Below are 24,069 nucleotides of genomic sequence, written 5' to 3'. Positions count from 1 at the left end.
TTTTCTCTCACTCTCAAATCCAGCCACACCTCTGCCATCTTAGCCTGCTCCTTTAAACTTGGAACAAGTCCTCAGTGGGTTTCTATTTTGGGTCCCATTAATTCTCCCCGAAGGCTGGAATGATCAGCCTCCCAGGCTGGAGTCAGCTCTGTGTGACTTGTCTTGTGAGACAGGCCCGAGCTGGGCTCCACAGGGCAGTCTTATCGATTGTGATTCCCAGGAGAGGAGTAGCATTGTGCCTGGCATCCTCCTCCGAGCCCCACCAGCGTGCCAGCTTTCTACACTGCTTGGACAGAGTTCCGTAGCCAGCCTGACAATTCCATTGCTCAGCTGAACCTGAGGAGAGAGAATCTACTTATGTAAGGGCTGCCTAAAAATACACACTACTCAAACGCTTCACCGACTCCAGAGTTAACTCCTGGCTTCCTGGACTCATCAGAGCAGGGAGGCAGGGGGTGCAGTGTGGAAGGCCCCTGTCTTACCCACTCATGCCTTCATGTAAAGACCAGGGTGGAACTACACCCTGGCCTCAAGGAGCTTACACTCTCCTGGGGGCAATCGGTATGTACAGAGATAAGTGGAAACAGCTTAGTGGTACAGTGGATAGAGCGCTGGGCCTAGAATCAGGGAAACCCAAGTTCAAATCCATCCTCAGATCCTTGTAGGTGTGACTCTGGGCAAGTCACTTAACCTGCCTAAGCTTTCTCATTTGTAAAATGGGGATAATAGCACCTACCTTCCAGAGTGGTCATGAGGATAAAATAAGATGTTTGTAAAGTGCTTTGCAATATATAAATGCATGATGGTGGTGGTAGTTAATAGTAGCAGTAGTAGTCATAGATATGAGGTAATTTGAGGAAAGAGAGAATTAGCTATTAATTAATAATTAATTGAGAGAGCATGGGGCAGGAGTCAGATGAGAGGTGATATGAAGAATATGTGCTTTCTGCAGAGGCTTAAGTTTTTCTAAGGCCAAGTTTCTTGCCTGTGGTCTGAAAAATTATCTTTTAAAAATATTTGGATAACTGTGTTTCAATATGATTGCTTTCTTTAAATGTATTTTATACATTTAAAATTATATTCTGGGGCAGCAAGGTGGCACCGCAATGGGTAGAGTACCAGTCTTGGAGCCAGGAGGACCTGAGTTCAAATTAGGCTTCTGACACTTACTGGCTGTGTGACCGTGGGCAAGTTACTTCACCCCGAATGCTTCCAGAACAAAACAAAAACTTTATTCTGAGAAGGGCTCCATAGGCTTCCCTGGACTCCCACAAAAAAGTGGAGAGCCCCTATTCTCTGCCCTCATTTCAAGCAGAGGCTGGCTGCCCTCTCATTGGAGAGAAGGGATTCTCCTCCAGGCCAGGTTGTAGGGCACCATGATGGCCAGAGGTCCCCGCCAGCTCTGACACCCTGGGTCTAGAGCAACCCCTGATGACAGACCCATCAAACACCCATGAGGGGAATTGGGGGTATTCAGAGCCCAGCTGAAACATCATGAAGGGCTCCCCTCCCATGACTCTCTCAAGCTGGCTCTCACGGTGCCTGCCACATAGTAGGAGCTTAACAAATATTGTTTGATAGACTGTCAGAATGTAAGCTCCTTGAGAGCAGGGACTCTTTGTTAAAGGGCTTGGCCCATAGTAGGAGCTTGATAAATACGGGTTGATAGATTAATTGTCAGAATGTAAGCTCCTTGAGGGCAGGGCCAAATTTTGTTTGTTTATTTGTCAAAGGGCCTGCCACATAGTAGGAGCTTAACAAATATGAGTTGATAGATTGATACAATGTCTGGATCTTAAGGGTGGGAACCATTTCATTTTTGTCTTTGTACCCACGGTGCCTGGCTTAACAAATGCTTGTGGATGAATGGGTTTCGGCTCTAGAGTCTGTGTGATGCTTCAGTAATGAATGGGCCTGGGATGTAGAAGCAGCTGCCATTAAATGAGAGGCAGTGTGGTGTACAGTAGGTAGAACTCCAGAACCTGAGTTCAAATCCTGCCATTATTTCTTTTGGCAAAGCCCTTCTCTCCTCCAGGCCTTCCTTTTCTCCTCTGTAAATAGGAAGGGTTAGACTAAATGGCCTCCGAGGACCGTTTCAGCTCCAAAGCTAGGATCCTAGAATCACTTCACCTCCCTTGGCCTGTTTCTTCAAATGTAAAATGAGGGGACTGGATTGGACGGCTTCTCTAACTCTGTGAGCCTGTGGCTAAGTCACTTAACTTTTCTGGGCCTCGGTTTCCTCCTTTGTAAAGTGAGAGGGTGGGATTTGATGGCTCCTGAGAACCCCCCCAAACCTGGATCTGTGCTCCTCTGAGCAGGAAGGCGGGTGGGCGGGCAGACCATAAGAGGGAAGAGCAGGGAAGCAGGGGAAGGCTCCCCCCACCAGGGCCTCAGCCCCCAGCCCCTGCCTCCCCTTGGTTTGCACCCCCTCCAGCCTGTTAAGTCAGTGGGCTCATCTTCCCTTGGGAAGGCATTGTCCGTGCTGGAGGATTGTGGGTCTGCAGGGCAGCAGCTCGGGCCCTGGGGCCAGGACCATCCTGGGCTTGGCTTAGGGACCTGGGAACAGGAGCAGGCTAAGAGCCGGGTGCTTTTATTTCCAGCACAAAAGACAGCCTTTGGGAAGCAGAGCTGCCTTCCTCTGCCCCAGTTGCCATTTTACCTTGGGCCAAAGAACACTTTTTTAAGCTTCTTTATAAAACATCGGAACTGTGTGTTCCTTACGTGTACTTGAAAGAAGCACAATGCATTTTTGGTCTTTTGCTTTAACCCAACAAACTCATTGATTTGGAGGGATTTTCACAGAATCTTGGACAGGGAAGAGATGTTGACAGCCCTCCATTACAAAAGATATCCGCACTTGAAATACCCTCCATAAACATCCATCCTGGGTGATGGATCTGGAACCTCAGATAGCCAACGCCCTCACTCGACAGGGGAGGAAACCGAGGCGCAGATTGAACTGACCTACCCGAGGCCACAAAGAGAAGGATTTGGACCCCTGTCCTCTGACTGCAAGCAGTTGCTGTTGACATCATTCTCCATTGGCCTCCCAACACATAGCCTTTGCTTGATGACCTCCATTAAAAAAAGAAAGGGCCCATCCTGCTCATTCCCCTCTCCCATGATCCTTCCTCTGTCCAGTCAGTGGTCCGCAGGCACGTAGCCCTGGACAGACCTAAGAATAATGGAAGTGGCAGAGACAGAGGTCGACACTGGACCCATTTCTCCTCCTTCTGTTTTCTAGCACAGTCCTATTGGCCACCCCTACTGAGGTGCAGGGAGGATCGTGAGAAAAGAAGTCCTGGTAGAGGGAGAAGGGGTACAGCCCTGCCTGCTTCACAGATGGAAAAACTGAGGTTCTGAGGCAGGGTTAGGGCTCTCCTCCCTCAGGTAGGACAGAAGGACTCGGGATTTTGAGTCAGGGTGATCCCTAACCTTTTTTGCTCTGAACATCTCTCTCTAACTGACTCCTTCTCCTTCAGCGTCTCATGATCATCCCAGCTTCTCTTCAGGGAGAGTGACAGTTATGCCACTGAAGTCTTGCTCTGTGTGCTGAGGGACTACATGGCCAAAGCAGAGAAGGCCGGAGAGCTCACATCTCAGCAGCCTACGGAAGCCGCCCCCATCTTTTTCCAGATGAGAAAACTTGAGACCCATAATAGGGGAAGGAAGTGACTTGCCTAGGGTCACACAGATAGATGGCAGGGCTGGGATTTGAACCCAGGTTCTCTGCCCTCTTCCTGTATACCCAGCAGCTGCTGTTATCGTTGGCCAAGAGGGGGACAGATGTGAGCAGCCCTGGCTCAGCCCACCCTTTCACTCCCACTTGTAAAGCCTCCTTAGCCTGCCTTGCTCCCCAGCCTCAGCAGTTCCACCGAGCTGGCCCTTGGGTGACCTGCCTATGGGCAAATGTGGACATTAATCCCACAAATTGAGCTTTCAGGATTAGCCATAGCCGGGCAGCCCCTCATCCCCTCTGGAGTGGCCTGCCAAGGCCCCAGCTTGGTCACTATGGCTACTGGAGCTGGGTTGCCCTGGGAACCAGAGCAGCCATGTTCAAGTTTCACAAGATGGTCCATGGCCAAGGATGGGGGGAGGGGTTGCTGAGCTGCAGCAGGTGGGAGATGGAAAGGCCAAGGGCTGTGGGAGGGGAGGGGGCAGCAGAGATTCCAAACTGCTAGGCAAGCAGGCCCCTACTCAAGACTGCATCTTCCTCTACTTACAAGATCTCTCAGGCCCTGCCCGATTTTACATTCTGGGGAATGTTGTCTGGAGTCAGGCAGGGAGAATTTATTAAGCACCTTCTGTATGCAGAGCCTCTTGGTACATACACCCCATGGGGGATATCAGTAGTGGAAGGGTGTTGCCTTGTAACACAGCAGATAGAGCCCTGAACTTGGATTCAGAAAGAGCTGGGTTCAGATTCAGCCTCAAACCTAATCAGATCAATAATGACTCTCAGCCTCAGTTTCTTCATCCCTAAAATGGGGATAATAATAGCATCTACATCATTAATCCTCCTGTTGTTGGGAGGATTAATTAGACAGTCATCTTAAAGCGCTTTGCAAACCTTAGAGCCCCGTGTCAATGCTAGCTGTGGTTATTAAAAACCCTGGGGTAGGGAGGGAGTCTCCACATTGCCCCTTAGCTCAGATGCCTCACTTGTTAACAGAAGATGGTTGAGCATGGTTGTAGGTAGCAAGGAAGGAGACAGGGAAAGATTGCACAGTAGTGAGAATGGGCGTGAGGTGGGTGGCCGTCTGCTAGAGGAGTCAAGAGGGGATAGGATTCCAGGTGCATGGAGAGGGGTCTGCCTTGGCTTCTTCATCCCATTCGGGAGCAAAAGTGGAGGAAGACGGCTGAGGGATCTCAGATGGGGGGGAGGGTGGGGAGCTCACGGTCCAAAGTCTCCTTTCTTTCTGTGAAGTACAAGGTCAGGTCTTCAGCTGAGAGGGTAAGAGAAAGGAAGAATACGATGGGAGGCTGAGGAGAGAAGACAAGGTTTGGAACAGCTGTTGTGGACAGTGGCATGGAGAATCCATTAGGGAAGAGGCAAAACCAATTGAGATTAAACATATTTATAATGGACTTCAGATGACTTTCTCTAGCTTCAATTAACAACACAGTGAATAGGAATAAAGCAAATGGCTAGGTTTTGTGATGGGCAGTAAAACAAGGGAACAAGAGAATCCAGAATGGAGGATACTGTAGCATCCACCTGGACTAGTCAGGGACATAGGTAAGGGAGAAGAAGTAGCCAGTGATGGGCTGATAGTCTGGGAGGGAGAGGGGAGGAAGAAATGGAGGTCAAGGGGAGGATGAAAGGAAACTGGAATGGTAACAGAGTATGATCAGATAGAGAAATGTCAGTTCATTATATAGAAGTCTAAACACTTACGGGTGTTAGCAAGATCTAGGAAGCGTATTACCATCTTTGTGTGTGGCCAAGGTGGGATGGAGGAGCAGGTCATGGGAAATGGATGGAAGGAGGAGCTAGGGAACCAGTCTTAGTTGAGTCCCCCAGGACTGGCTGCTGGGTGCTCATGGTCCGACCCTCCCTCCTTTACAGAGCTACCGTCCTCAGAGCAACTTAGTGTGGCCGACGCAACATGGCTAGCCCTGAATGTGGTGTCCGGTGGGGGAAGTTTCTCCAGTTCCCAGCCCATCGGGGTGACCAAGATCGCCAAGTCGGTGATTGCCCCACTGGCCGACCAGAATATCTCTGTGTTCATGCTTTCTACCTATCAGACGGACTTCATCTTGGTAAGGTGCACATTGGGGACATTCTCAGCACATCTGCCCTGGCCTAGGATTTGGCCATTTTAGCTGACCCCACCCCCTTTGAGGTCATTTTCCAACCCTTTCTCCCCTGTAGATACTCCCTTCTTTTTCTCAGTTACCATATAACCTGGGCCTATTCAGTGGCCTAGAATATAATCTGTCACATAGAAATAGATTTTTCCAGGCCTTTAACTATCATCCTCTGTTTCTGTTTTTCTTTTTGTTTTTAAAGCTAGAGCCTGGACGCCATTTTATTTGCATAGACTGAATAGGATTTGGATAGAAATTATGCAAGGTTTTTTGAAGACTGATTTAAACTGGTTCCACTGTATACCTTCCCTTTGGGGGCCCCCATTCCTTTCCCCACAGCCTGGCCCTGGAGAGTTCTCCTGCTTCTTTCCTCTATGCCCTCCTTTGCAGCAGCAGAGGGCTTTAGGGTTGAGTCCAGGAAGGAAGGAGCAGAGAAGCCTTCCTCACTTCCTTTCTCTCTGAAATGATAAAGCTATGAATTGCCTGAGCTAGGAAGAACCTTAGTGCCCCCCTATCCCTCTTAGTCTAGCCCGTCTCTCACACAGGTGAGGACATTTGAGTCCCGGGAAGAGAAGGGCTTTGACACGTCTTCCCTGACTCTTCCCAAATTCCCACTGTCTGTCCTCCCAGGTACGCGAGCGGGACCTGCCCTTTGTCACACACACCTTGGCGGCTGAATTCACCATACTTCGGGTCGTCAACGGGGAGACGTGGCAGCCGACAACCTGGGCATCACCAATGGCTTTGTGAAACCAAGATGGGTAAGAGGAGTGGCGTCACTGAGGTTCTGGGCAGAGGAGAGGGGCGTCTCAGCAAAAACAAGTCTGTCTCTTCCCTTCCCTTGCCTATGGACTTAGCCCATTCTGATGGACTTCCTATGTCCTGACCTCCCTGGGGAGCCTGCCTGTAGGTCTCCCCGACCAGCAGATCACCTCTGGGCAGACCCTGTCTGGCATTTTTTCTTCGGGGGAAGCCTTTAGTCCTTGGCTCACTCACTGGTCTTTCCATGTTTTCTGTTGTTCTCTTCCAGTTCAGAGGCCGGTCATTCACCCTCTCTCCAGCCCCAGTAACATGTTTTGTGTCACCAGCCTGGATCCTGACACACTCCCCACCGTGGCCACACTCCTGATGGACGTCATGTTTTACTCCAATGGGTAGGCCCTCGCCTCAGAGGGAGAAGGAAGCCAGCATGCCCACCTCGGGAAGGGAGGTCCTGGGAGTGCAGGGTGCCAGAGCTGCCCACTGGGGACTGCTGGTCACTTAGAGGACAGAGCTCTGGGTGCTGGGAAGGAAACAGGAAAGGGAGAGATTCAGCCCATGTTCTGATGCCCTCAGAGAGCCCCTGACGCGATAGGGAAGAGGGCACACAGCCTTCTCTGAATTATCCACACTCTTACAAGACAAACTGGCATAAATGGGGCCCCTAGAGGGCGCCATGGTGCACAGAGCACTGGACCTGGAGTTAGGAAGACTCCTTTTCATGAGTTCAAATCCAGCCTCCGACACTTACTAGTTGTGTGAGCCCGGGCAAGTCATTTCACCCTGTGTGCCTCGGTTTCCTCATCTGTAAAATGAACTGGAGAAGGAAATGCAAACCGCTGCAGAATCTTTGCCCAGGAAAACCCAAATGGGGTCGCAGAGTCAGACACACCTAAACAACGACAACAAATGGTTATTGAGTTTAAAATGGCGTAGTAAATAGTGGATAAATCCTAGCACACAGTAGGTGCTTAAGACATATTTGTCTATTTGGTCAAACGTAAATTTTGCTAGATTTTACTTGCGAATATTCTTTGGCATTTTTCCATTGACATTCTTAACCTGGTTTTGCCCGGCCCTATCAGTGCTTCGGAATCCCTAGGGGTGGGGGAGCATATCCTTCACTGACACAGATCGCAGTCCCTCCTCAGGCTTCCTAAGTTCCTCAGGACCCCCTGGGGATGAGCCTCCCCTTGCTTAGCTGGGATGGTCTGCAGATGCCAGGCGGACAGTCCACTGCTAGCCTTTCCACTGGGGGAGGACCTCCCTTTGAGAAGCCACCATCATGTCTCGGGCGTGATTGGACATCATTAGGCACCAATGTAGAGACAGACATTGGAGCGTGCTGAATAAATAACTCCGATAGCCTGAGAAGGGAGGCGGGCCAGCCCCTAGCCTGGGCATCTACCCTAGCCCTAACCATTTCTCCTTCTTGTTCTGGAGGTCAGAGAGTCTCCTACAAATACCTCTAAGAGTCTGGAAACCAAGAAATTCTTGGCTAAGTGCGTGCTCAGGCAGTGGCAGTGAATGAGCCACAGAGACACCAGGGAGTGATAATAATTCTACTTTGGGGGGGGTTGGTTTGGTCTAACCTATGGTTTCACCACGGTACGGATCTCCCAAGTGAGGAAATGCCTTCAACTAGTGTAGAACAGCACCTTACTTACTACTGACAGTCTTAGACAGAGGTGTCAAACCCAGAGCCTGTGAGCGACTCCCAAGTGGGCCCGAACCAGATTAAAATGTAATTGGGTGATAGTTAACAAAATAAAAATAGAATAAAACATAATGTTCTTGTGTGGTTGTCTAAGTCAATGTGCGACCCTCAGGCATCCTCATGGATTTTTTAGTGCCCCCCATTTTTATTAGACTTGGAGAGTATCCCGGGGCCTGGGAAGATTTAGTGATTTACATGAGGTCACAGACCCTTTATGTGCCAATCAAGACTTGAACCTAGGCAGGTTTTCCTGACTCAGAAGCAGGCTCTCTATCAACAAGGCTACACTGTTTCCTCATAATGAAGTTGATAATTAGAATCATTATTATGATAGCATAAAAAGCTCTCAAAATACGAATATCTAGCAGGAAAAAAAAATCAGAACCAGGTGGGACCAGGATGGCAAGCATCCCCATAATCCTCTCACTGGAGTTGGCCCAAGGATGATTCCCCAGGGCCTATAGAGAAGAGCTTCCAAAATTATGATAAATTGATAATTAAATATATATACTATATATGTTTTATATATATATATATATATATTTTTTTAAATTCCCCAGTACAGTAGTCCTCAGGACATCAAATGTAAGAACAGCTAAGTTATTTCTTGGGAGGCAGCTCTGCAGAGTGAATAGAGAAATGGCCTCAGAGCCAGGAAGACCTAAAAGATCTGGGTTCAAGTCTTACCTCAGGGCCTGTACCCCCCAGAGCAAGTCCCCTCACATCCCAGTACTCTGAACAACTCTCCAAGACCGTGAGGTGGAGAGAAGGTGCTGACTTATGTTAGGAGAAGGGGTTTCCTCATCTGGGAAATCCCTACACCAATAAAATCTCCAATGCTAACAGCACGGGAGCAGTTTGTCTCAGTTTCTGTCAGAATTCCATCAAAAAGTTGAAAAGCATGAAATAATAAAAATAACATACCTGCTAACTCATTCTGCACTTCTCATAATGTGTGAGCCTCCTGGATGAGGGCGATGGATATTGTCCCCATTTTACAGATAAGCAAACTGAGTCTCAGAGAGGCGAGATGGCTGCCAGGTTCAGACCGCCTTTTTATTGCGGAATCAGGACTAGGACCAGGGTTTCCCTCTGCCTCGCTGAATCTTGTTTCCTCCTCCTCACTTTTCCCCCATTTTGAGGCTGGGGGTGGTGCAGGAGTCTGGGGTCAGTGATCTGGCCGCTGTTGAGCAGTCTTTCTCCCCGGTGTCCCCAGAGTGAAGGAGGCCGTGGTAAGCAATGAGGACGGTGGCCACATCCGCTTCTTCTCCTTCTCCTTGATCGAAGGCTACATCTCCTTAGTGATGGACGTGCAGACTCAGCAGAGGTGAGGCCTGGGGCTTGGCGCGGGGATGGCAAGGGCCAGGGCCGCCCTACCACGTGTCCTCATGTTAGACCTTGCTACCATTAGCCTCCCAGAGCTGGGAGAGACCAGTCCTGAACATCAGATTTGCCGCATCTCGAGGGCCTGGTGGGTGGGATTTCACACCTCCTTCGTTCAGAGCTGCCTCGTGTCCTAGAACCTGGAGGGGTGATCGGTGCGGAGCAGGTGTCCCCGATGTCTCAGGCCCTTCCTAGGCAGCACCCTCCTCATCGGCTTAGTGCTCAGGGTCCTAGATTCTGAGCCATCATCTCCTCCAGCCCCCTCATTTCACAGAGAAGGAACCTGAGGCTGAGAGGCTGAGGGATCCATCGGGCCCTGTGACCAGCTCTGTCCCTGGTCTCCTTCCATTGTAACTCTAGAGCTGAAGCAAGCCTCGGGGAATTTGATGGCGGGGAGGGAAGAGACCAGGCTTCTGTCTTAACATTGTCCAAAAGTCCCCCCGCCATCTTCCCCTTTCCCGTCTGTCAGTTTGAATGTTGTGAGAGTGAAAGAAGACAGGAAGAAAAGGCAGATTTGAAAGCCATGAGGCCATTGAGGGATGCAGAGATAGACACCTGCTGTAAACAATCACTGGGGGTCACAGAGAAGAGGGGGAGGACAGAAAGCCCAGCCACGAGGGTGCTCACCTTGGCTAACGTGGGCCTTTGGTACGTGTCCCTTTCCAAGGTTCCCAAATAATCTGTTGTTCACGAGCGCATCTGGAGAGCTCTGGAAGATGGTGCGGATCGGAGGACAGCCCCTCGGCTTTGGTAAGTAGCTTCCTGAGGGCTAGGCACTGTGTGACGTAACGGCCTCAGTGTTCTCATCTGTAAAATGGGTATCGTAAGCAAAGGCGGTATTATCAGAGCTGAACCTTGAAGAGAGATTGGGAAGATTCTGAAAGGCAGGGATGATGAAGAATTGCCTTCCTGGGGCATAGGGATGGTTTAGTGTCTGTGTGACTTCTGGCAAGATCCCAATGTCCTCATCTGTAGATGGCGATGATAGTGAGGATAGCATTTATATGGTGCTTTAAAATTTGCAAAGCACTTTACAAACGTGATCTCACTAATCCCATTTTACAGATGAGGATAGTGAGGTAGTGGTGAAGTGATTCGGCCAGGGTCACGCAGCTAGTAAGTGTCTGGGGCCACATTTGAACTCGGGTCTTCCTGACCCCATCTCTGACTTTCTCCACCACACCACAAGTTACTAGCTGTCCCCTGAAGTCCCTTTCAGCCCACAGAGGAGTGAACACCAGTGCCCAGAGCTGAGGGACAAGGCACTTTCCTGGCTTTGGATCAGAGAGAGAGAAGGGACCTTAGAGGCCATCCGGGCCATTTTACAGAAGAGGAAACTGAGGCACCGGAACATCCTATGACTTGCTTACAGTCCCACAGGCAGGAAGTCAGAGAGAGCCAGGATTTGTTCCCGGGGCCTCGGACCCCGTTCTCCAGTGCACAAAGGGGATCTGGAGCGTGGACTGTCTTTGGAAGGCAGCAGAGTTGTCTGACTTGGCAGGAGGGAGGAAGGGAGGAAGGTGGAGAAATCAGCCTGGGAAGGTGCAGAGGGCCCAGATCACGGAAGGCTCAAAAATAGTGGGCTTTTGTGTTCTAGATGAATGTGGGATCGTCGCTCAGATCTCCGAGCCTTTGGCAGCCGCTGACATCCCTGCCTACTACATCAGTACTTTTAAGTTTGACCATGCATTGGTAAGTCTCCAGCCTGTTGGGTGAGGAGCGGCATGGGGGACCCCAAGGTGCTTACTCTGTTTCCCCTACCCCCCACAGGTACCAGAAGAAAACATCAAGGGTGTCATCAATGCCTTGAAAGTCAGTCAAGCAGAGAAGCATTAGACGCTCCCCGTCTTTCCCCTTCCCCCCTCACCCCGGCTCCCCATCCTCCCTCTGCTTCCATCCCCTGCCCTCACCCCCCAACATTCTTCTTGCAGTATTTCATAAACCAGAAAATGGTCTTTAGAGACCCCCACAGACAGAACCAGCAAGGAAGGGCTCTGAAGGAGTCCCCATCGCCCCGGGGCTGTGAGCGCCAAGGGCCAGTGTTGGGCCTGAAGTGAAGTGGGTTTTGTGTGTGTGTGTGTGTGTGTGTGTGTGTGTGTGTGTGTGTGTGTGTGTGTGTGTGTGTGTGCACGCGTGCGTATGTGCATGCATGCGTGTGTGTGTGTGAGAGAGAGCGCCAACAGCCGTCCTTGCTTCTCTGGAATTCAAAGCCACCATGGATGGGCGCAGACCCCCAACACTCCCACAGATGAAGCAAGCAAGGGGAGACGCGCCCGCCCCCAGCTCTTCCCCCTCCTCACCTCAGCGGAGACAGAAAGGCGGGGAGAAGTCGCCATCTCCCAAGAGGCTGCCGGTTGGCAACGGACGGTAGTCGGATGATGGGAGGGGACATTCTTTTCTCAGCCTGGTGTGAGACTGTGTCTGGGACCCCTCGGAATGCTCTCACCCAGCCCCTTCTTCAAGCCCGGGAGTCGTCTTCTTTCAGGCTTCTTGAGTTTTCGAGGGAATCAGTGGGAGGTGGCCAAGGCCAAGCCCCCCGGCCTCAGATCTTCTGATTTCCTCCTCCTATCACAGATGCCCAACCATTGGCACACCCCATTGCCCTGTTGCTTGGCCTCCGTCCCATCATCCCCAGGACCCCCAGATAGTTCATCTGGAGGCTGAAGGGAGAATGTCTCCTCAGCCTGCCCCAGGCTTTAGAAGGAGCCAGCCCTTTGCGGAGCGGGGGAGGTAGTGGATTCCCTTACGAGCCTTCTGAAGGTGGGGAGATCAGATTTCCCAGGGCCAGAAGGGAATATGGTTTTGTCCTCGCTAGTAACTTTGCCTAGATTCTCACCCCAGGACCTCCCTTCTGAACCCAGAGGGGGCAGGAGTGTGGGATGGTAGAAAAGGACCCTCCGCTGGGGTGATTTTAATCTCCCCACCACGATCCCTTTGGCCCTTCTGCTGCCCCTGGGTCACCTAGGCTGGGGGACTTCACTGAGACCCTCCAGGAAAATCGCCCTCTTCCCTCTCCCAGAGTTGTAAAACCACACAGCCAAAGGTACTTAGAACTGCTGGCCCAGCGGCCTTGGTCCTTCCAAGCCATCTGTAGCCTCCGCCACACAGGCAACGCTCCCCTCCAACCTCAGCCGCCTGTGTTTGGCCACAGGGGCTCCGCGTGCTGCGGACAGGAGGAGCTCACTGGCCTCATCGTCAGGTCCACAGACTGCTCCTAGAACTTTCCACCAATTGACCCTGTGGTCAGACCTGCCCCTTCCCCACCACCCCCTCCCATGCCTTCCCCAGAGAAATGTAGCCTACACAACAGGGAAGACCCCAATGCCCCCTCTTCCAGTAAAAGTAGCTGTCACACTCTCCTAGAGGATCCCCCTTGAGTGGCTTCAGCCTGTAAGACCCTAATAGTGATAGGGGCCTAGCAGCACTCAGGCTCTGCCCCACCCCCCCAAAAAAAATACAACAGATCTTGTCCATCTTTGGGGCAGGGGGTCTCATACCCTCTCAGGCCTTAGGTTTCATTGGGCCAAAGGCCTGTGCCCCCATTTACAACCACAGCCAGCAACTGTATCTGCCTAAGACTCATGTCTCCCCTTTGAAATGTCTGGGGGCCTCTCTGAGGCCCGCCCCTTATCCCAGAGCTGTATACCCAGCTCTGTAGAGGAAAGTGAAAAGCTGGTGCCTCCCTTTGCCCATCAGCCTCCCCCATGGTCCCTCACCCCGTGCCACGTGGCATTCATCAAGCAATTACTTGAACTCAGAGGCCACTTTAATGAGCCTTAATAGGAAGAGAAAATAATGACCTTGTTTTAGTTTCTTATTTAAAGTGTTTTTTGCACTCAGGCTGTTTAGTAAAGTTAATCTGGTGGCGTGGGAGGAGAAGGGGGAGCCCTTGTCAGTGAGGGCTGGGGTTGTAGAGGATCGCCCACCCCATTTCTCCCATTCACCCTCCATGCCCCTCAAATTCACACATCCGAGTGTCCTGAGCCACGCAGAGTCCAGGGTCAGCATGCTCACCTCGGGTGTGTGCATCCAGGCCTGGGTCTGAGCAGTGAGGGTGGGAGGGGAGACCAAAGAGAAGGCTGTGAACATGGTGGGGAGGATGGTTTCCATTGAATTGGGCCCACCCTCCTTGGGTCCATTATCAGAACAGCAGATCTGTCCTCAAGGACGCAGCTTTCTGCTCTGGTTTCCATCCAGAAGATGGATGAAACAGCTTACCCAGACCACCAAAGGGGAATGCAGAGCATTCTGAGCAGGGTCCCGTGACCGCCATCATTCCTGGCCTCCACAGCTCCTTCCCCTATGCCCTTCTTGCCAAGGTCAGTCGAGTTGCACTGTTTCTCAGAAACGTGATGAAGTCCCTTTTTCCCTGATTCATTTTTTCCAGGGGGTTGAGGAGAGGGGCCGAGTGAGCTCCCTCCCCCAGCATACACTCACACCCCATTCTTATCCTGACCTTGCTGGAGGGAGCTTGTCTGGGCCCCTGTTTGTGAGGAATGGAGAGGATAGTGGACAGAGGGAGGGTGGGGGTGTGGAGCTATCCATCGGGATCCATTTTGATTCATCTCAGCATGGAAGCCTCCCCTCCCCCTTTTAAAAAATTATCGTCTTTGATTTTGCACAAAACTCTGAAATAACCAAAAGTTGTCAGTTCCTTGCTGATCCCTAGAGGGGCAGGTGTCAGAGAAACGACGGACGGCAAGCCACAGCTGTCTGGTCCCTCAGATGCCTGGGTCAGCCCAAATCCTCCCCCACCCCTCCTTTTCCTTTGACTTCCCCACGCATCCCTCCCTACTGTGTGGCGCGAGTCTGTGCGTCCATCTGTCCAAACCCTCAGAATGCTTTGTGTTCACCCGGACATGACCCTGTTGGACACACATATAAATACCTGTGTTTTATGTTGATAGAGATATATATATATATATATATATATATATATATATATGCTGTAAATAGCGTATATACCTGAGCAATATATATATATGTTAATATATACTGTGAGTGTGTGAGTGCGTCCACGCATGTGCGGACACATCCCAGTTGGAGAGGCACGGGAGTGCCCGTGGGGTGCTGCGACCGTGGCATCTGTCTCCTGGTCCATGTGCTGGGCATGTGCGGCACGGCTACGCACACACATAGTCACCATATATTTTTAATTCAGATATATGGGCAATACAACTATTTAGATAAGCCGTACGGATTTTCCGAACCTGATGTCCAACAACCAGCAGCCACAGTTCACCTGGGGTCAGAGTCGGGGCCGGAAGCCCCAGGACGCGAAGCTCGAGCCGGTCTCTGACCTCATCTGTTTTGTCCTGTAGCCAGTGGGCTCGCCGCCCTGCCCTCTCCCGCCATGGCCTCCCTGGTCAGTCGTGACAGAATCCAGACCAGATTCTGGTCACTGTAGCCTGGTTTGCTTGCTTTGGGGGCATGGGAGGGGCACTCTTTCGGTTTGGCTTTTCGTGACGTAGCTGCTCCACTATGCTCCCCTATTGGGTTGGTGGGCCCCCGGGATGGGGTGTCCTTCAGCCTGTTATAGTGGTCATCTTTGCTGTGGCGAGGAAGCGTTTTCCCTTAAGGGTGGGAACAGGGTGGGCGTTCCTTCCTCTGTCTCCCAAGAATTGCCCTTGGCATTTGACCTAAGGAAGGTTTTCCTCCATTTTCTTTTTTAATATTCTTGTTGTTAGACTAGTCCTTTTCAGGAGAGGATACCTTTGATGGACTGTCAGCAGGGGCACAGGTAGGGCAGCCGGGGCCTGGCCTGGACTTCAGCTCTCAGACCCTGAATCCGGATTTGGGGTGGGCGCTGTCCAAGCCCATAACTGCTGACGAGTGTTGGAGTCTCATCCTGACACCCTAGAGTCCAAGGAGACATTGGGTGCTTTATTTTGCCTGCTTGAAAAGGGTGCTGTGGTTTGGGGTTGTTTTGGGGGGAGGGGGGTTGTGAGTGTGTATGAATCATGTAGCTTCTAAGTAGTTTGACCTTTGTTGTTCTTCCAGACAAGATGTGACTTAGTAGCCCTTGTCTGCTGCCTCTACTGGCCATCTGGCCACATCCTCACTCTCTGGGGGCCTCCCAGAGGCCAGATCCCGCCTGCTCTAAGAGGAAATGGGGAATGGGGGCATTTTCTGTTTTTTTGTTGTTGTTATCAGAGGGCCTGATTTAGGCAGGGCATTTCCATTTCCACTGTTTCTCATGCATCAGCTCAGTCATCTCCCTCCTCCACTCTTCCTCCTCCTCCTCCTCATCTTTTGGCCAGCCCCTCCAAAGGGCATGGATGATGCAATCCTGGACAGTATTTATTCTCACCAAGAACCCCAGCAGATTCAAAACTTGCCCAGGGAAAGGAGGGGTGGTGGGCCAGGGTGGCCCAAACAGAATGAGGAAAGCCCCCTGGGCATCCTGCCATGGCCCCAGCCTGACAGAAGAGTGTGTGCACATGTGTGACCACGTGTATTCGTGTGTCTCCTTCCTCTGGCCATCTGAATGACCAGAGAGGATGCCAGCACAGCTGCCCTCACGAGCTCTGTGCATTGGGAATGAGGAAGACCAGGCCAGCGCAGGGGTATGGATTGGTGGTGGGAACTGCCTCTTGTGATTGGGGTTTGGAGTCTTGCCCTGTTCCCTCTGCCCCCTCCCCAGTCCCCCAGCCCCCAAAGCATCCTGCCCTCAAAATAAATGTCCCTTTTAGGGCTGCACACATTTCTACCTCCTTAGCTTCTCTCATCACTCAACTCCATGGCACTTGGTGCCATTCAAGGGTCACCAGAGCCCTCCAGGAAGCTGAAGTCCTCTGGACTCCCATGGGAGTCCATCCCAGTTCTTTAGCTTGAATGGTGGAGGAGCTCCTGGTTACCTGAGTCCTTCCCTAGCATCAGAAGGACCCTTGGAGAGAGTGAGTAGGAGTGGGTGGGATCATCTCTGAGAACGTGGTCACATTTACACCCCCTTCCCCTCGTGTTGGACAGGGTGGAGGAACAGCCCTGAGATAGTTAATGACCAGAGAGAACCCTCCAGCCCTAGAAGGTAGTGGAAGTCTACAAGGCCCTAGGCCAAGATGGGAAATGCTCAGAGCAGGGAGCTGTTGGAAGAGGCCAGTGATCTGGAGAAGTTGTGCTGGGTTTTTTAAACAAGCAACTACAAATAGGGATACTCTCAGTAGCTGCTCTGCCCTAAGTGGATGGGTGGGTTTCCCAAAAGAGCTTTTTCCTCGAGTCTCCAGAGAAGAAAAGGAAGAAGTTAATGGAGCAGGGTCTTTTGAAGGGCTAGAACAGGGTTCCATAAAGTTGGTTAATGCTTACCTATTTGTCTTAAATGTAGGAAACTCTTGAGCCCCTAGTGGACCACTGACCTGGTATCTTTACCTGTCTTCTTCTGGAATAGGGCTGGTTACAAAGGGCAGTGTTAGGCTACTACCCTTCCCAACAGATAGGAGAGAACAGTCCTTGTCCTGCTGAACCACCAAAACGCTTGTGTTTCTGGGGTGAGGCGTGAGAAAAGAGACCAGTGGGGCTGAGCCAGGCCAGATCTCCCAAAAGAAAGAACTTGACCACCCCGAGTGTTGAAAATCTTAAGTAAGTTCAAGATTTTTGCTTTTTTTAATGCTCTATCTGTTAGTTTTCCTGGATTGTTTTGGTTTTTTTACCCTCACTTCCTTCAATAAGCTGCTAAAACATATCTGTTTTAATGCAGCCTTCTTGTAATTGAGATTACCTGCTAGATTGTCAGTTCCCTTAATGCCATGCCAAAGGCTAAATCTCCTGGTCTCAGAAAGACCCTTGTGCATAGTGGTCCCCCCCCTTTCCCCCAGACAGAGCTTCTGGGACATTCTGTGATCTGGTGACTCTTCAGCTCCCTGTCCTCGTTCTTTCCACCTACTTTCTTTGAGGAAGGGAGAAGGTAGGAAAAAGCTTCTGAGCATGGCCTTCCAGCTGGAGCTGGAAATGCACTACCGACTATGCACCCATTCTGTAGATTTGGATATTAGGATTACATTAGTCAAGCTTCCATCCAGTAGAGGAAGAGGTAACTCGCCTTTCACAGTGCCACCAAGCAGGGGGATCACCAATTCCTGGGAACAGGAAGGCCCCAAGGAAAGGAAGTAGGCTTGGCAAGCTGCTTTGTTCATTGACCCCTTTTTGTGGCCTCTTTAAAAAATATGAGTGCCTGGGAAAGGACCATTTTTACCTTGAGGATGGATACCATTCAGCAGTTTGACTCGAAAGTAGATAAAACAGAGGGCTGTCTTTCTGAGTAGCTAACGGCAACCTAAAGGTGACCTGATTGGCTGGGCGGCACATGGTATTTGGTGGGAGGAGATCTTTTCCCAACCCAAGGGGAATTCTAGCAAGAAATTAAGACCATAAGTGTTATCATTTTTCAGAAAGTGTTTCTTTGAGGTACTGGATTGGGAGCAGAAGAAAAGAGGTCAAAGCTGGAGAAGGCCCATGATTGGCTGCCATCTTGCGCCACACCAGGATCTAGCTTGATAACCATTTGAAATGTTGCCCCCTGTCCGCCTCCCCTTTCCTCCCCTTTCTTCCAGACACTGGACAAAATAGCTTCTGCGAAGGGGGTTGTTTTCCAAGGGAACGAGTGATGTCTTGTGCTGTGGTCTGTGTGTGGGTGTGAGCATTTATTTCTGTTGTTGGCGGGCTGGGCCTGCCTCTTTCCCTGCTTGACCTCAGCTCCTTCTCATGCAGAAGCCAATCTCAAGTCCGGATTATCCCCATCTCTCTAATGATCCTTAAGTTAATAACAGCAAAAAGGCGAATGTCTCTCTCCTTCCACCTTCCCAGGGAATCTTACTGAGTGGAGCCATTGAGTCAGCCTTCGGCCCATTTCCCATTTATGTATATTTTTGGATGTGAGATGGCAGCACGTTCTATTGTTGTCCTTCAGAGTGATGTCAGTGACTATGGGCCACTGGGAAGGGGTTCTGTGGTAGGCAGAGGCAGTGGGCACAGAAGTTCTTGGGATGTTGCTTTGGGATGCCCTATTGGACCCTAGAATCCTCTGGGGGTCAGGAAGGCATGGGGCAGTCCAAGCTCAAGAATGAGGGATCACTCTCCAGCCAAGTGTCTATAGTGAGACTATGATATGTGATGGGTAGGAAGTTACAGGGGCAAGGAGGAGGGAAGAGCGTGCACTGAACACGATCATTTAGTGGCCCTGTTGAACACCAAGCCAAGGCCCTCTATGCTTTTCCACCCTCCAGGAGCTGGTTTCCCTAAACAGGCCTACCCAATTTCCATGGCTTCTAGAATGTTTAACATCAGGCCAGAAGCAGTGCGAGGGTTAAGAGCTCATACCTGAGACAGCCCAAGTCCTACATTGAGGTCCTAGGGAGATGGTCGACTTGGCGGACTGTCTAGAATGCCATGGTTCCATCGTACTGGGGGTAAAGTTCCAAGACCAGCTGGAAAGGCTGTGCGGGTCAGGTGCTTAGGTCTTTTCTCCGCATGGGAGATGGTGGGGATTGATGGCTATCAGAAAATACCTTGGTTGACAGATGGACTGAGAACTCTTTGATTAGAGGGCAGGAAAATTGGTCCTCTTAAAAACGTAGTACGATGGCAGAGGGAAAGAAGAGGCAAAATCTGCCCTCTTGGAATGGGAGGGTTGGAGAGGGTCCTCTTGGGAACATTTGCCTTCTGGGAATGGCCAAAATGATGGTTTCCTATCGGGATGGGTATGTGTGGGTGTGTGGGGGTGTGTACGTGCACACGCGTGCACTGGTAGGGAATGAGTGTGGGTGGGTGGGTGAAGGTATCTGGATGGATGTGTTCGTGTGTGAAGGTACCCAGTCCATTCAGTATTGAGGGATAGACCTCCTGGCTCGATGTTTGCTTATAGGTGCAGTTTACAGAGTGAGTGGCCAGTGATGTCACAGCATCCCTCTGCCCTCGGGCTCAGAGGGCACCCCACTGGAGTCTGTAAGCCCCCTACCTTGTCTGCCCACTGCTTGTGGGATGCTCTGCATGTTGTGCATGGGCGTGTGCACCCCTTCTACCTCTGTGAGGGATGCACGTAGTTCTGTTTGTTTTTTTTCCAAATAAGTACTGTAGCAGGGCCAGAAAGGACACGTGAGGGGGACAGAAAGGAAGGGATCGCTGAATGTCCTTAGGAGCATCAGCCCCGGCTGGTGGCGTTACCTCATCCCTCTTTCAGAAGCCCCTTTTCAGAGCCTGGGGGCTGTCGTGACTTTGAGCCCGTGGAAAATGGGACACTCTCTGTCCCCTGCTCCAAGTATGGTGCCTGCCCACCCCCTAAACCCATCCCTGCCACCACCCACGTGGAGAGCACTGACCTCTTCAAGACTTCCATCCCATCCTCCATCCCCAAACCAGGTAAAAGACCTCAGCTTCTTCTGGTGGCTCAAGCCAGTGAGGAGGGGGAAGGGGAGAACTTTCTGGAGCTTCTGCTCTGGGGGAGAGGGAGCAGCCGATCGCCCTCTTTTGTGATGTCATCTGGCATGGATGAAAGCGCAATCGAGGGCCAGTTGTAACCTAGTCGGCCTCCTTAACTCCCCTTGGGCCCCAGGAGAGCTGCTCTCCCATCCCTTCCCCGAGGCCACCATCACCCTCCCCATCACTCCCTGTTCTGGAATGCTGTCGAGCCATGCTGTAGGCGTAACCCCAGTGGAACCTGGGAGACAGGCATGTCCTAGAGCCCAGAGGGGGAATCAGGTATTTGGGGAAGCTGCTCAGTGGAGGGCAATGATGGTGTAAATTTTTTTGGAGAGCCCTCAGGAGGGCTGGAGGGATTCACAAACTGCTGCTGCCACCACAACCAGAACGAGAAACCCTTTTCATGACCCTGAAGTGATGGCAAGGCAGGGGTGAGGGGCAGGAGAGCTCATGACTGTTGGGTGGCAGCTCTCTCTGTTCTCCGGCTGGTGTCCCATCCATCCCCGCCCCCATCCCCCCTTCCTAGCTCTTTTATGTGCTGTTCCCCCCCTCTTTCTGAAGATGCCAGCCCAGAGCACTTGGCTAGGACCATCCCTGAGTCACCCAACAGCCACACCACCAGCATCAGCCACTCTGGAGCACCTTGGCCTTGTGGTCGGGATGGACGGGAAGATGGTGGGGCGAAGAGGTGGGGGGAAGAAGTCACGAGGCTGCTTCGGGGCTCCCTCTCCTCCCTCCAGGGTCCTCCCATTTCTTTGGGGGTCTTGGGCAGAAGAGAAACAAAAATCCTGGAGATTCACGTACTGTACAAGGGAGAGAGAAAGAGGAAAAAAATACCTAATGTCCCCAAACAAATGACAGTATATTTTGTACTTTGTAAAGTGTTAATTAAAACAGAGAAAAAAAAAGTTAACCGAACACCGTCTGCTTTTGTACTGATCAAATCGATTAAAATAAAGCAAGGTGTGGCAGTGTCTTGCAGAGATATATCCCTGTTACCTCTTTCCCCTGCCTGCTCTCCAGACCCACCCCCCTCAGACGAGGAAATGAATCGATGCGCTGGGAGATCCAGAATCAATCGGAGGTCTGGAGCAAGAAGGAACTTCAGAGCCCCTGCAGTTCAACTCATGTTATAGATGGGGAAACTGAGGCCCAGAGAGCGAAGTGACATGCCCAGGGTCACAGAGCCAGTTAGCAGCAGAGTCGGGACCCATGTCCCACCTGCTCCAATGGGCTTTCTGGGACTTGGAATCCAAGGGAAGGAAGAAGAGGTCCCTGAATTATTCCTGCCTCGGGCTTCATCCCACCATGCCCCTGGGGGTTAGCTAGCCAAGATTTCAAAAGTCATCCAGGCCGGCCCCCTTGCTTATATAAAATGGAAAAATTGAGGTCCAGAATGCTTTGTCCAAGGTCATTCAAGTAGTAAGTGGCAAAAGCAGGATTTGAACCCAGGTCCACTGTGCCCAGAGCCCTCCTACCTGTATAAGAAAACAATCTTTAGCCTGTATTTTTTCTGGGAGGAAGTTCAAGTTTACTGTCTATTATATGCATACCAACGCAGTGAGGAAAGTCCCGCCAGGACAGACTGACACAGGGTCAGCCTGGGACACTGAAGGGTTAAGTGACTTGTTCAAGGTCACACGGCCAGCGTGTGTGTCAGAGCAGCCCCTCTGGCGATACAGGCACAAATACGGCTTTAAGGTCGATGACAACCCTGCCATATGATTTGTCATTTGGGCCTCACAGCAGACCGGGAGGGTCAGCACCCCAAATATTAAACTCAACAGACTTTAAGCTTAGTAGCAGGCACTCCATCCAAGGCCCTGTACTTGGTGCTATGCCCGTTTTTATCAATAAGAAAAGGGGTTTGGGGCAGCTAGGTGGCGCAGTGGAGAGAGCCCTGGCCCTGGATTCAGGAGGACCTGAGTTCAAATGCAGCCTCAGACACACAACACTTACTAGCTGTGTGACCCTGGGCAAGTCACTTAGCCCCATTGCCTAACACCAAAAAATAAGAAGAAAAATAAGAAAAGGGGCTCAGAGTTCAGCCTCCCTTTTGATTACAAACCTACATCACGCTCCCTGTGAGATGAAGACTTAAGGTCTTACTGACCCTCTAGCCGCCTCCCTTAGATTCTGGGGCCCCCTTTGTTCTGTCAGATCCAAATTCTCAAATCAACAAGACTTTTGGGATGCCCAGTGCTAATACTCTGGGGGGGGGGTCCTCAAAATTTAAGAGCGTAAAAGGGTCCTGTGAGCAAAAAACTCGAGAAGCTCTGGTCTGGAGGAAGCAGGGGAAGTAGACCCTGAAAAGACAGGTTGGGGCCAGACTTTTGAAGACCAGGCCAAGGCGTCTGGTCATCCTCAAGGGAGTGGAGAGCCCTTTCTCAGGGGAGTATGACCTCGTCGAAGAAGACAAGCTAAGCTTCAAGTGCAGGATGGTGTGGAGAGGGAGGCGAGGAGGTCAGCCACAAGGCAGGAGCAATGAGGACAGGGCGAGACTGGGAACCCCAGGGATCTGATGACAGAGGAAATGACTGCCCAAGGCCTCTTCAGATAAGATGAGAAAATCTCAGTGAGGGCTTTTTGGTGGGCCTTCCCCTTCCTGGACAGTCAAGAAATCAGAATGATGGAGCTGGACAGGTCCAAATGGCATGCCGGAGGCCACACAGCCAGCAAGCATCTGGTGTCTCCCTTAGGGCTGGCCGTGGTTCAAACTAGCCTTGTCCCATTTCGGAGCGGTCACTAGATGTCATGGGGCCAGAGTCCTATGTTTTCCCATGCATCATTCCCCAGCTATGAGGCAGCTCTCCAAGCGATGATTTCAAAAGCTGGGTGGTTTCTATGCCTTTTCATCCCTTCTCTTGTCCTCAGCTCTGTTGACTTGCTAGCCCTTCGTCAGGGGTGTCAAACTAGAGGCTCCCGCTGGAGTAGGACAGAATCAGATTAAAATGCAATTGGGAAATATGTAACAAAACAAAAATACAATAGGACACAGATAATGTTAGTATGTGGTTTTCTGAGTCAATATTCAGCCCACAGGGTGCCTTACCTGAGTGAGCTTTACAGAGGAGGTAAATTATCAAGGTTAGAGGCAGGAGGAGGAAATGGGATTGGAATAGGTTAACAGTCTAGAATCCAACTATATAGAGTGAAGAAGGCAGAACTGGAAGGATATAGGGATGACTTCTGACTCTGAATCCAGGGTCTTTTCCACAGTACCATGCTGCCCATTAAACTCTCTCTGGGCTCCCTTTCCCAGCTCACAAGGCCACTGGTCAACTGGGCCCTGGCTATTACTATTCCCAGGATTCTAGGGGGAAGCCCTCTGGGCGACTGTCCTTTAAGACATTATCTCATTAGCCCCAATCAGTGTGCCTTCCCTTCACAGCCAGCCAGTAGAATCAGATCTTTAGTAAAAGCATTTACTCAGACGGCACTACAATAATTACAAATCATTCCCCCCCCACACAGCCCTTCAATAGTAGGGATACACTGCCACAAATAAACCCAGAGTCCAGGAGGAAGAATGAGTGGCCTGAGGCACATGTGTGGGGAACATGACTGGCAAAATTTTTCTATCCTTCAGAATTCCTCTATACCCATTTAAATGGTGGAGGGGTTCTCAACCCTTTCTGGGGTGTCATAGACCCTCCCTTTAGCAGTCTAGTAAAGCCAAGGAGTACTGCCATCTCAAAATGTCTTTAAGTGCTTAAAATAAAATACACAGTATTACAAAGGAAAACAATTATAGTGAAATTTGGTTATTCCAAGTTCACAGACTTTCACAATCTCTGCTCTAAATGAAGGCAGAGGCAAAGACTTTGATGCCCTCATCTCCTGTGTCCTGTCCCCCTCATCCCACCCCACTCCCCTAATCAGGCTTTTGTGGCAGCTTCTAGATGGAACAGGACCGAGGTTGCCAACCGATCTGGGTGTTTCTGCATCTTTTTTCTACACTGTTAATTGGACTTACTGTGGGAATGCTT

The 24,069-nt window shown here is 50.9% G+C and overlaps 1 protein-coding gene across 1 annotated transcript in view; it reads left to right on the top strand.

Annotated features, from left to right (window-relative positions):
• The window catches only part of CASTOR2 (cytosolic arginine sensor for mTORC1 subunit 2), a 115,680-nt gene extending 94,687 nt beyond the window's left edge, over nt 1-20,993 (top strand). The window contains 8 exon segments of the mRNA XM_021005622.2: nt 5,570-5,763; nt 6,442-6,520; nt 6,523-6,581; nt 6,847-6,965; nt 9,504-9,614; nt 10,338-10,420; nt 11,268-11,362; nt 11,441-20,993. Of these exon segments, the coding sequence (XP_020861281.1) occupies nt 5,570-5,763; nt 6,442-6,520; nt 6,523-6,581; nt 6,847-6,965; nt 9,504-9,614; nt 10,338-10,420; nt 11,268-11,362; nt 11,441-11,506 (806 nt within the window). The 3' untranslated portion in view covers nt 11,507-20,993.
• The last annotated feature ends 3,076 nt before the right edge of the window (nt 20,994-24,069 follow it).

Source organism: Phascolarctos cinereus, unplaced genomic scaffold, assembly GCF_003287225.1.
Source record: "Phascolarctos cinereus isolate Bilbo 61053 unplaced genomic scaffold, phaCin_HiC Scaffold_5;HRSCAF=322, whole genome shotgun sequence".
Taxonomy (NCBI): Eukaryota; Metazoa; Chordata; class Mammalia; order Diprotodontia; family Phascolarctidae; genus Phascolarctos; species Phascolarctos cinereus.
The sequence above is the reverse complement of the archived record's forward strand: the minus strand, read 5'-3'. Positions and strand labels throughout refer to the sequence as shown.